Here is a 13,353-nt window from a genome sequence, read left to right on the forward strand (position 1 = left end):
GCTTTGGTGAAGAGATGAGGGCTGGAGACACCCCTGGCTGACTCAAGGCACCCAGCTGAACCACCCCACTGGACTGAGCCCCCAAACATCCGCTTGAATTTACACAAAGGGGTAAACTTTATCCTCCTTATCCTTCACCTTGGAGCTCACTACAAAGCTCTGCGCAAAGGAAAAATGATTCACCTACAAGTAACAGTTGATCAGAAGGTTTTCAAATTACAGCAGGAACCTGAAGACTACCAATATTCACAAACCTGTGTGCCCCATTTAGTTACTGTAAGAACATACTAAGAAGGAGTATGAATTCACCAGCCATGGAAGTGCCTGGGAGCCCTACCATGTTTTTACATCAAAAAGCACATCCTACTTCAAATCAGAAATCAGTTCTGCTAACTCCTACTGTTTTTGTTGCACATTAGATTGCATTGAGAAATCATGTGTCCAATCTAGCCTAAAACAGAGCTGTATAACAGGAGCTAAAGCAATGTATCTTTGGGGATGGAAGGAGTACATGGTAACTCTGTACCTAATAGGTAAACAAAAATCAAGTAAATCACTGAAACTAACAAGGCAAGATCTTGCAGTTTTTGCCTGACATTCTAGCCTCTTCCAGGGATCGGTGGAAGTTGACAGCAGCTTGTTATAAATTCCTGCCCAGTCTCCTTTATCAGGCCTCCCTCTTATTCACATCGGGGGGAAAACATATCAAAGAAGTATTGCCAAGTGAAAAACAAGTCACAGAAAATTAATGACAAATCCTTGAGAACATGCTGAAGATAAAAACCTAAGTCTTGTCATTGGATTATAGCCTAGAAATTGAACAGAATCTATGGTCTTGTTATTTATACCCCTTCGAAAATATCTGACAAGCTTTGAACAGATAAAAACAACCCTCATACTCTGAAGTTCAAAACCAAAATATTAAAATGGCCATTCTGGGAAGTCACTGAGCAAGAATTCCCATTGGTTTATTACAGAGATCTCTACTTCTATCAGATTATTTTGTTTTCTGTTTTTAAGTATCCTACCTTAAAAATCAACAGTTCAGACCTGCTGAGATAAAATCTCCAAAATCTTGCAGCTGCCTCTAACCATGAATGACAACTTTTTCTCATTATACACACATACATGTACATTTGTATGTATATAATGTACACTTTAAATCTACAGACACTCTTCTCTGTACTTCTAACACTCTTCCCAATAATACACATAATGTTAAGAGACGTGTTTTAAGGTGAATTATTTGTTGAAACAGATGCCACAAAAATGAACTGGTGTCCCCTTCATAAATCTCTTCTTAGCAATTACTACTACAAAGAAAAACATCTATTGCAGGCACGTTAAGGTTGACTTAGTTAGTTCTAAGACAACCTGCAAATGTCAACATCAAGACTTCAACTACGCAGCTTTTGTCACATAGTGAGTATGTTGTGAGGAATGCAATGAGGAAAAAAAATACCCAAGTGACCCAGAAACCCTGGGAATGCTTTTAAGTTCTTCTTAGGGAAGAGTAAACCCACATACTATCTGCACATCAGCACACCTCAAAATTCTGATGCCAACTCCTACAATTAGAGAAACATTATTTCAGAAGTCCTAAACTATTCCTCTCCACAGAACATTTTATACTTACGTAAAAAGTGTTTTTCCAGTAAGGCTATTTCCAGGTGACCTTTGATTTCATTCAGTCTGTCAGACTCTGTTCTGTTAAAATCCTGGACTCCTGAAGCCATGATGATGGTCCCTGGACCAGCCTATAAGAAAGCCAGAACATACTGAAAGTTCAGAAGGATTTTTTTTTTTTTTTTTTTTGGTGTGTGTGTTATTTAAATACATCAACTGATTTCTGTAGCAGTAAAGAAACAAGCATGTAAGAAACATGCAAGTATCAACAACTCTACATGCCTCTTTCAGCATCAGATTACCAAAGTAAGTGAATGAAAGCTAATCAAATGTGAGTTTACAGAACACACTTCTGCAAACCTTGGAAAGTTACAGAAAACAAGTATTTCCCACCACCACCCTCACCAGTTCTACTGCATCATCATTTAATCCCTTCTGCTGACTGAAAAGCCATATTTATACTACCCCTCTCCTCTTCCCATAGAATGAATGGTCAGTGCCACACACTTTAAACATAAAATTGTGAGGCCGGCAAAAGTAATATTTTTCTAGATAATTCCTGAGCTACTGGGAAACACATATTGTGTATTTTAATATCCATCGATGGAATGTGTGATTTTCAAGATCACAGTCTCTCAGCAAGGAAGGGGGTCCCCACTCCCTCACAACAAAGTTACTGCAGAAGGATGTTGTTGGTGCCCAGGAGCTCATCCTGGCGTGCTAGGAGAGTGGGAAATCAGAAGACTGCATGCCTCAACAGATTTACCAGCACCCCTTGAATGAACTCAGCAGAATACTGAAAATACTTTTTAATTCCTGCAGAAAGCAGGAATTAAAAAGCAATTTGATTAGTTAGTGAGACCATTGACAACCACCACCTCCATGATGTAAACACAGAAAAACCCCAAGCCCACAGAGCAGAAGGCAGGTGATGCCTTTGATAAAGTGGGCTTTTTCAGACAGCAGGGAAAAGGGTGGGTGAGGGCATCTCCTGGGTAATGGTTGCTCAGTGCTTGTGTACAGTCCCAAGTCCCCACCAGCTATGAAAAAAATCTCTCAATAAGCTGCTCTAGCAGTTTATACTCAAAAACAAAGTGATAGATTACAGAAACCTACATCTCAAAAAAGATCTCAAGACGAAAAGGAGTTTATTTACGTATTCTGACTATTCCCCACTCCTTGTTTAAACCCTGAAAACTGTATTCCTTTCAAATACCAGTTTGCATACATTTAATCGTGACAGCTTAAATTACGTGCATATATAAATTCAAGTAATCTACAGGAGACATTAAATTAAGACATTTTCTATGTTTTAGGAAAGATGTGCAGAAAGCTTACTGATAGCAAAGTACTTTCACAGTTGGGATTTATTTGCACTTTCAAGATAAAACAGTGTGGAAACACCTATTAAACATCTGTTTTCTTGTTTGAACTGAACCTGAATTTAAGAACAGATCCTGAGTTTAAGCCTCAGAATTTGTCTGTACAGGCATATTAGCAATCTGTAGGCAGTTACTGCCCAGCATTTACCTAGCACCACCTCCCCACCTGGGCTTGCTCTATACAGTGCCAAGCAGAGATGCTATTTCCAGTCCCCTAAGCAGCACTCACCCACACAGCACTCTGTCAACGCTGCTGGCCTTGACGAGGAGCAGAAGCGGTTAGCTCAGCAGCAGCCTTGGGCTACTTCCCATTTTGGAGCTGGCACCAATCACACCACAGCAGAGAGGGACAGACCCCAGGGCAGTCCTCACACCGGGAGCTGCAGCACAGCATCCTCCTCGCCATGCCCCACATTTCCCCATCACTCCTGCCTTTAGCCAGGGAGGTGCAGTGAGAGATGCCATTTGCAACTGTTCCAGCCACCGCAGAAAATTATCAGAGACTCTTTTCAGATGAGCACAGCATGCAAATTAACCTGTGTGTTGATCTCTTATCTACAGAGCTGGGTTGTATTTATTTACGCTGCAAGATTTAGTGCTATCACTTGCCAGACATTTGGAGAGCCCCAAGGAGGATGATGTGGCTGAAGCTGAAAAGCAGCACCCTTGCGACACACTTCATGGGCAAGCACAAGGGAAGTGTTATTGAAATACAGACTGCTGCCCAGGTGTTAATGCATGGCTTTCTGTATTGTACACCCACATCTAGCACATAGGGACAATCTCTGCTCCCAGCATGCAGGGTTTCACAGGGAGCTGTCTGAAGAAACAGTGCCACTGCTTAAATATTTTATTGATAAATAAAAAAAATCACATACAGGACAAAGAGCAAGGTGCTGTACTCAAAACAAATGTGTCTGAACTCTGGGCATCAGCCCCGTGCTTAGACAGCAGCTTGTCCCCACCCCAGGTGAGGGAGGACAGGAAAAAGAAAGGAGCTAGCAAGTTCCTGAGTATATTCAAGTTTTCATCCTCATTGAAGGTACTCAAGATATTTTACCCAAAGATGTGCTACATTTCAGAAATATGCCTAAAAAAAACAGCTCTGCTTTTGCTTTTTCAGAGATGTTAAGTAAATAATTAAAGCCCAGGACACCTTAACTGTGCCTCTAAGGAAGAAGGAAAGAGCAAGAGGTGCAGAGCACTGGGGAGAGTGATACCAGTTAACATGACTCATTCTTAGAGTTTCCAAATATGCTTATCTGCTGAAGCATTGGATCCAAGCAGCCTAAAGATGGGTTAAAAATCAGAAGGTACATATCTTTAAACTAGCTACAAAAGGTTAAAATGACCTTCTAACTTAGAGAGGAGAAAAAAATAGAAAGAAAATCCACTGAGTTAAAACATAAGGCTGCTTACTAGAATACTGTGAGCAAGATAATGTAATTAACATGTAATAGTAAAATCGTTTATTAAGATACACAATGACACAGGATTGGTGGTGCATCCAATTTCCAAAATTAGTATCACAACATTTTATGATTACCATTTAGAAACACTCAGAAAAACTGAGGACACCCAGGACAGTGATATGGGAAACAATTAAGCAGATTCTCTGTCACCAAAGCTTTTTCCCCACACCAACACACCTAAGAAAACAAGAAATAATGTCTCTACCTTTGCTAAAGGTCAACTGCCTGCCTCTGAATTCAAAAGGTCCCTCTGTCTGAAGCTAGCATACATGGCTCAATTTACAAGTTAACAAAATCCTTGTATTAATCCCAGTTTTATCTGGGTAAAGGTTTCTCCTCTCTGCTGCCTTGTAGGACAGCGCTGGGACTCAGGCTGGATTAACTACACTGCACTGTACAGATGTCCTTTCTAGTTTCTGACTCACAGTAAAAGCCTTGAAGGCTTCCACAGATTTCTGCTCTTTCTTCTGCTTCTCTAGCTTTCACAGTACTTGACATAGGAGCCCTCTTAAAATGCTGGCAATCGTTATTACTTAGCCAAGACCACAAGCAAGAAGACCTGGCAGTGCCTAGGAAGACAGAGAAATGCCCGAGGTGAACACAGAGACAGAGGGGTTAAAGGAACATTTCTGATGGTGACAGACTGCCTGTAACCCATTAGCAGAGCTCAGGGTTGTTTGTCCAAGCCACATCCAGCTCCAGATCTAAAACCCACATCTCCCCACAAAAGTGTTTTTCAAGCCATCTGCAGTTCGGGCTTTTCATAACAGCACTTCCCAGCCTGAGACTTCTCTGCCCTCCCTCTCCAAAACACCTTCATCCTGCAAGCCCTGGGATTTTGGTCTCTGTGCTGCTGTACAGCCACAGAAAGGGTCCAAGTCACTTCCCAGCTAAGTGCATGTGGATCTGTCCTCTCCTGCAGCACAGCACATCTTCAGTATCACATAGAAACACAACTGCCTAACTCGGTGCTTCTAATTTCCTTCCACAACATCATATGTATGTGGACAATTTTTCTCTAGGAATATCCAACAAAATGGTGGTCTAATTTCCAAGTTTGTCATTAACCCGGAGAGGAGCAGTTCTCAAATACGAAGGATGGGGAGCAGTGAGGACACAACATGCCAACGCCAGGGGTGAAATCATCCACTCAAGTCACCCCTCAGAGCCCAGAAAGTGGCTGGGACACAACACAGGGAAGAGATAGTTTAAAATAGAAATTTTTAACTTGCATTCATTTGAGGAAAAAAGAGGAGGGGGAAGTCTTCAGCAATACAACAAACTACACAGCTTGTCTCATGAAGTTCTAGCCTCCTGAGTTTTTAATTTGACACTTCATGTGCATTTTCTTACTTCAAATTATGAAAGGGCTCCCCATGAATGCTGCAATTACCTGTTGTAAGAAAAGGTAAAACTCAACAACATCGCTTAAGAATTAAAGCATCTGCATGAATAGTTAATCTTTAGTAGCTATTCATGGAAGCATACCCATACTGGCATGCTTCTAAACCACACCTATATTCTATATAATTTTTTTTAAATCTAATGCTAGCCAGGTTTAGAGACTTTAACTTCTTAACTGTAATGTTTGCAGCATGCTTTATACCTTCCAATCACTGTAAATGAGATGGCCAACAGAGCAGCATTTAAGGCTTTAATTGACATGTGTCAGGAAAAACCAAGCTGTACTGCAAGAGCAATTAAAGTAATGTTTTCTATACCACAATAACTCAGATTTAATCCTAGCACACTGGCAGGGAACTTGCATAAGTAGATTAGACTGCTTTCAGTACAATATGCCAGATACAAGAGAGCTTTACTAGTAATTCTCACTGCCAGGTTAATGCCAGCCTCTACAGGTTTAAACACAGTTTGCTCTTTCTCTACTCTGTGAAGGGGATGTGATCTCTCTGCAACCTGTTCATTCATATACCTGCATGGAGAACTGGATCTTGTCTCCCCTTCTGTACAAACAGGAAAGGTACACTGAATAAAGGGGACTTTAATTACTGAGCAAGCAACATTACCTCAATTTCTGATGTCACAACAAATCACATGCTAATTGATTTGGAATGGACCAGGTTCCTCCCTCTAACTATTTTGCAATTGTGGTGATTTTACAAAACAATGCAGAAAGAGCAGTGCTGCATAGAGTGTCTAATACCCTTGCCTTAAAAAAAAAAATCAAACAACCAGCTATGGTAAAGAGGGAATGAAGGAAGAAATCTAGGAAGCCATTCAGGAATTGAAAGAGATGTTTAGCAGAGAGTTGAATTTGTTAACCAGTACTGCTGTCTTGGCAATGATCTGATCACAGCATCCAAACACCCACAGGGACCTAAGAAAGTATCTCCTATTCAAGGCATATCTGGTAGCTGGGGCACTTAAATGAGAGGGGGAAACCCACACATGCAACCAGCCAGCCTGTAAGCTGAATCCAAACTAGTTCAAATAAAGACACCTTTTGAACAAAAACTCTCAAACCACTGAGAATTCAAAGGAAAATAGAAATCCTTCCTCCTCCAGAGTCCTCAGACCAGGAGCTAGCTGTGTGCTTTACCTGAACACAGGTTACGATATTTATTATTGAACTAAATAGGTAAAGCTCAGTTTAAAGATAAAGAATAGGAAATCACCTCATCTGTCCACCCTTTCTGTCTTTCCACAGGGTATGAATTTTACATGTGCAACTTCAGTAAGGCATGTGAAGTGTTGGGACTAAGTGCCACTGCGCGATCTGTGGCCTGGGACTGAACATTCACTTCCATTTGTAGGAAGTGCAACAGAGGATGATGCTCTTCCTGGCAGATGGTCAGGGCTCTGCAATCACAAGCTTTTATGACAAGGCTTTTTACTCTGCAGTCTCCATTTGCATCAAGCTTTTGCACCCATTTGTCGAGTTCAGTTACATACCTAAAGAAGAGGCACATTTTTAAGAGCACTGTAAACCCATGAAGCACAGAAGGGTCCTTCATTCATATGACTGCACTGGGCTGCTCTAACAGACAGAGATCTTTCCTTAATGCCTCCATAATGATTAACACACCAGACAGGGGCAGGGGGAGGGAAGTAGAGAGGGGCAGAGATGAAGCCTTTGTCTAGGGAATGGCTGACAGTGAAGATGCAGATAAGGGGACAAGGACCCTAATTTTGCATGCCTATATTCAGTTCCAAGCCACCAACCTTGCTCAAGACCATGAGTTCTGTACCAGATTTCAATAGAAACAATGAAGGAACAGAAGTGGAAGCACAGTACACCTCACATCTATCTGAAAAGACATGTAGCCTAACTTCTGTTTACACAGAAGACTTGCATTGGGTTTTGTGTGCTTTTAACAGTTTCCCAAAGGTATTAAACAGGAAGAAACCAATAAGACTTGGTCTTCCCATGATCAGTGTAATATAATACTAAGTTGCTTGCAGAGCCTATAAAACACCCTGTACAAGCAATTTAGGTTATGAGTTTTAGACACTGAATTAAAACCAATTCAGGCACAACTCAACTATATAATCTCAATAAGAAATAGACAAATAATTCAGAATTGCACTGTTCACACAACCTCAGACACCACTACTTTAATACTGATTTAAACATATAAGCATTACTTTCTTTACTCTTGGCACCTTTGCAACACAGGGGATTATTTCTTCTCCCTTCATTTTACAGATGGGCAGCAGTGCTGAGTGCACAGATGCCTGTGAGGGCCAACTGCTAATCTCTCAAAATTCCCATCTGAAATTTATCCCTTACATGTCCTTTAGACCTTATAGACCTTTTTCCTCATACCAATTTGCTTATTTTGCTCATATCTGTAACACAGCTACTGCTCTTAGGCTGTTCCAGCATCACACTGGGTTTGGAGCTCCCAAACATCAGGAGTGGGGCAAAACAAGTTTGATGCCATTTTTCCTTTCCTCTCTTTCTTTCTCCCAGATTTTAAAGAACTTCCCTCAACTGTTTCCCAAGGACTTAGACCACAACAGCCTAGTGCAGTATGTAATCAGCCAGAAAGCAAAGTGTTTCTCTAAGTTCCCTTCTCAGCACACAGAGCTCAACATTTTGAGAAAACAGAGACCCATCACTGCAGATATGCGGCTGTTAAGGCTTTATAACTATTCAAAACTACAAGTTTACCTTGCTGTGCCCTCGGCTACCCTCCATACCACCCAGGAGCTATTATTTCCCTGAAGAAATACAGAAAATAGTACCTGGAGTTTAAGGCAGATCGTTCTGTAGCCTCTAGCTCTGCCATCCAGATACTTCTGATTAAGTATAAAAGGTATATATACCAACACAAAACATAAAGCCTTAAGTTTAATGAAAATAAGCCAGTATTTACGTATAAAAAACTCACAAAATACCATGGTGGAAGGTCAGCATCAGAGATTAGTCCCAATATACATCTTAACAAATGACAAATGTCTTCAGTAGAATAAGAGCAAAGGAATAGCATTTAACAGACTTCCTTGTCTGAGAAGCTTGAGGATTTACATATAACAGACTTTTTGTGACCAAAACATGCTCTGTCATTACCACCTGTTTGTTCCATGATCATAGGAAAAACATTCTGGCAAAAAGCTCTCTATAGGACTGTATATAGTACTATGAAAGCTCACTTAAATTTGAAAAAGCTAATAGCTACAAAACTAGATACAAATTGCCAACCTCAAAGGAGATGAATAAGCCTATACAGTTTAAAATCTTTTCGTTTATAGCTTCCTGTGAGCAAGCCCCACATTTCTAGAAATGAGCCTTCAGACAACAGTCTGATTACATTTTGGGGATAAAAACTGCACAGTAAAGTTTTCATAGGGTGATATAAATCCTGAATTCCAAGTCACTTCCACAATTCAATTATATAGACAAATCTAAACAAATACTGTAGCACTCCAAGCTCATGGATCCACAGCCGTTTTTTAACACTTGAAGAAGTATTTTATTTTACTTTTTAAACCAATATTTAACTTTTCCTGAAGCAGTGTCTTTGGTGCTTCCCCTTACAAGCACCAAAACGTTTTAGCACCTCCTTCACAGGCTTAAACCAGCTCTAATTGCATGGAAGCACTACTGGTTATAACACTGTAGTGGAGAAGGAGCTGGTGTGACCCTCTAACACTAACAAAGCAACCAGAAGTCTTATCCCTAAAGTCCAGGACAGTGTCATTTGAGCAGATCTGAGCTCCTCAGACTGAAAAATTGCCTTTCCTCTTTCACACGTTCATCAGTAATTCAACAAAACAAATAAAACCAGAGAGCATTCAGAAGCACATCCAAAGTTAACAAACCTGTCAACTCACAATATCTAAAATTAGAAGTAGGGACAGGGAACTCTAATATTGAGAAATTAATTGATCTTTCCACAAAATGAGGCCTATTACTGGAAAGTTACTTCCTAGTCCACAATCTTCAAGTGTTACAACCATAATATAAGGATAAAGAATTAGTAATTTCTGTTATTTTTCTGCCTGAAAACTAAATAACATAATATAACAATTGACCTAAATTGAGTACTTACAGGGTCTCTCAACTCTTCATTGTCTCGAGCTGATGTTCGAGGTATCTTCACTGGGATTTCATCTCCACATTCAGTGTCTGAAGCATTTGGAGACTCTGCTAAATCAAGGAACTCATCTCTCTTGTGACCTCTGAACCTTATTTTGTCCAACTTCTTTAGCATGTTCAGCACTGCACTTTTCTGCTTTACCTTAACATGACGGTTGGAGTCTCTGCAAGATCAAGAAATCAAGAGGATTTTAGAAAGCTTGCAATAAATCTAAATACACACATTCTTATCACTAACTACTCCCAATCATCCTTCAAGTGCTTTTCTACCACTGGAGGAAAAACGTGCTTAGCTTCCTAACAGGAGTTTTTCCCACAGTGTAACAGATGCATGGTTCAGTTTGCAGTAGTTGATCATTTACCTTCTTCCCAGACTATCACAGCCCCTCTCTCCTGGCAGTTTTTAAAGCAAGCCAGAATAGGCAGAAAGTAACAACCTGCACTCCAAAGAAAGATTAGGAAGTCAGTTCCTAAAAGGTTACTTGAAACAAAAAAAAGTTTAGCTGATAAGTCAATATTCAATTTGTGATGCTCCTAATCAAAGACAGGAAAATCCACCAAGCTTCACAACCAACTTTTTAATTCCCAGACAAACTAAAGCAAAACCAATTATCTCAGCACACAGAGATTCATCTGAAGGATGATGCCATACTCTAGCAAATGGATTTTTAAAAATCTCTTTTGAGGCACTTGTTCCTGGTACTACCCTTTTGTCCTCTATGGTCAGCACTACCATCCTCTTCATTAGAAGTCATGCTTCGCTTCATGGCACATCATGCCAGACATTAGTGTGAGATGAAATTACAAAGGTAAATTCAGACATATGTCAATTCAGGAGTAAAGATAAAGAGCAAAACAGAAAAACCTTTTGCAACCACAGCCTTTGCACCTAAGGCAATTCTCACCTCCTAGGACAAACCTCTTTTCAACAGAGCTCTTCAACTTTCCCTAGGATTCTCCATTTACCCTAACACTTTGGCATTGACTATTCACACCAAGTTCAAACCAGATCATTCCCTTCAAATATGTCTTAGTTTGCACCTCTGCCAAGGTTTATCAGCACCCTTCAATTAATCACAGAAGTTTTAAACTAATACAAACCCCCTTACAGTACAGCTGGCAAAAAGCCTCACAAAATTCTTCCTTTATCAGAGATGCTTAAAGTTTCAACCCTGTGTTTAATCTATCACTTATAGAGAAACACTGGCAGTAACTCACACCAAGGTTATTTTCTAAGAACAGCTTTTCTTTGAAGTTCTTTTACTTGTCAGAGCTATGTTTAAAATAGAAACACTTCTTTCTCATTCATTGACTATTTGATGAAGAAACTTGTCAGCTATCACATCCAGAAATATCTTTAAGCCCTGCTATTAATAGCAACTAGGGAACAAATGGTATGAGGGAAATTTAAACCTCTGATAAGCACCAGCACAATTGTATTGTTCTCTCCCCCATCACAATGATCTCCATCTATGTTCAACCAGATTTACATACCATGTACGAGACCTACAGCAAAGCAGCTGTAAACCAAATCCTGTCTGCTCATCATCCACGCTGTCACTGCTAGTGATACAGCAGTGCATGGAAATAATGAAGCATGGAAGAGTGCTATTCCTTTCCTGGAGCAGCCCGTAGCAATGGAGGACAAGCATGTGTCCCATGCCTTCTCTATCCCTCTTAGAGATGGAGCAGTTCCAGCAGAAAAGCATTGCTGCCCTGGACAGAAACAGGGGTCCTCGGCATTCTCCTGTTAAAACCACATTTATTCACTACTCCTCAAAGGACATGGCTGGATCTAGATATCTTTTATAGCCAGCACTTCCACAGATAGTTCAAGATCAGAATTCAGCTTTCTTTCCCCTTAGCATAAATTCACATTCATTTATCACAATTAAGAAATGAGAAGCATCAAAAACATCTTGAGACAAAGCAATCTCCAACCCTTTGAATGAAGACTGAAAAAAGCCACAAGTACAGTGAAAAGGCCCACTGGCATAACTGCCAGGGATGAGCATCATTTTGGGAAATTGAGTGCCTTTCTTATCCCACAATGGTTCATGCATTTCAGCCCTAGGTCACAGAATAACCTGGCCAACAGATTACCCATTAACAAATTTATGGTATTTTTTACTCACAAAACTGATGACTTACCCCTATGTATGTTACCACCTAGCCATTTTAAAATGCAAACCTTTCTTTAAATCACTCCATTGAAAGAAGTCAGCATAAATTTCGATTTGACATGTATGTCATGAGGGTCAATATTTTTAAAGGATTATTCAGTAGGTTAATCATTAAAAGAGGACATAGTAAAGAACCACACTCCAAGGCATTTCTGAAGTGCTTGAAGTACAAGAAGCTGGTTTATAAAAATATCTTCTCAGTTAAAACATAAAAATAAGAAGATCATTTTGTCTAAAAATTGTTTTGCATGTACCAGGTTCCCAAATTACTTACAGTTACATTACATTAACCTAAGCAGAAATGTAAGCTTGCCAACAAGCTCCCATGAAAACTCATTATCTGGCCTCTAGCCAAATGCTGGATCTAAGACAGGCTTTTTATGTCAGCAGCCTGTTCCTGCAACCAGCAACTTTTTTTTTTATGCTGACATTTCAGCAGTTTCACTAGGAAAAAAGATTCTTGGAGATTCTGTATTCCAACTGACTTGAGTCAAATTTAGACAAGCTTTTGTAAAATGAAAGACCAGAATCTGAACTAGAATTAGATTTATTGTAAAATACAGCCCTCACCTTCTCCCAGCTACCTATCCTGGACCCATCCCTACCCAAACACCCATTCTGAGCTCAGCTGGTTCAGCTGCAAGTTTCAGGCTGTTTCTAGTAACTCCCCACACCCACTACATCAAATCCACCATGCAACTCTGAACATGAGGAGCTCAGAGTGCAAAGGCATACCCACATCTCACTCTACTTTTGAACTATTAACAAATGTCATAACACTCTAATAAAAATACAAGTATTTTAACTCCAAGCATTTTAACACTGCCAAACATGCATTTCCCAACACTGTCATACATGTGACAATAATCAAGTGAAAAACGTCTATTTTTTCCATGCTTAAAAAACCTCCTAGCTAAAATATTCTTTAAATATTTTCTTTTTAATTGCCATTAATATGTACCAGCTAACACAAATCCTTTAAGCCGGAAGCTTTACTCCTTTTAGAGAGGGCCAGGGAAGAGATGCCTTTATTTTGACCTAATGTATAAAACCCTCAAACAACTGTTAGACCTTTATTTCAAATTAATATATCAAAACCCAAAAACCAAAACAAACATACACTCACA

General features: G+C 39.9%; 1 protein-coding gene across 6 annotated transcripts in view; it reads right to left on the reverse strand.

The window, feature by feature from the left end:
* Nucleotides 1–13,353, reverse strand: part of GRAMD4 (GRAM domain containing 4) — a 71,885-nt gene that overhangs the window by 38,241 nt on the left and 20,291 nt on the right. For all 6 annotated transcript variants that reach the window (XM_053943134.1, XM_053943131.1, XM_053943135.1 and 3 more), the window contains 2 exons: nucleotides 9,997–10,207; nucleotides 1,637–1,757 (listed from right to left, as the gene is read on the reverse strand). In XM_053943134.1, the coding sequence (XP_053799109.1) occupies nucleotides 1,637–1,757; nucleotides 9,997–10,207 (332 nt within the window). The remainder of the gene's footprint in view (nucleotides 1–1,636; nucleotides 1,758–9,996; nucleotides 10,208–13,353) is intronic.

Source organism: Vidua chalybeata, chromosome 5 (assembly GCF_026979565.1).
Source record: "Vidua chalybeata isolate OUT-0048 chromosome 5, bVidCha1 merged haplotype, whole genome shotgun sequence".
NCBI classification, from domain to species: domain Eukaryota; kingdom Metazoa; phylum Chordata; class Aves; order Passeriformes; family Viduidae; genus Vidua; species Vidua chalybeata.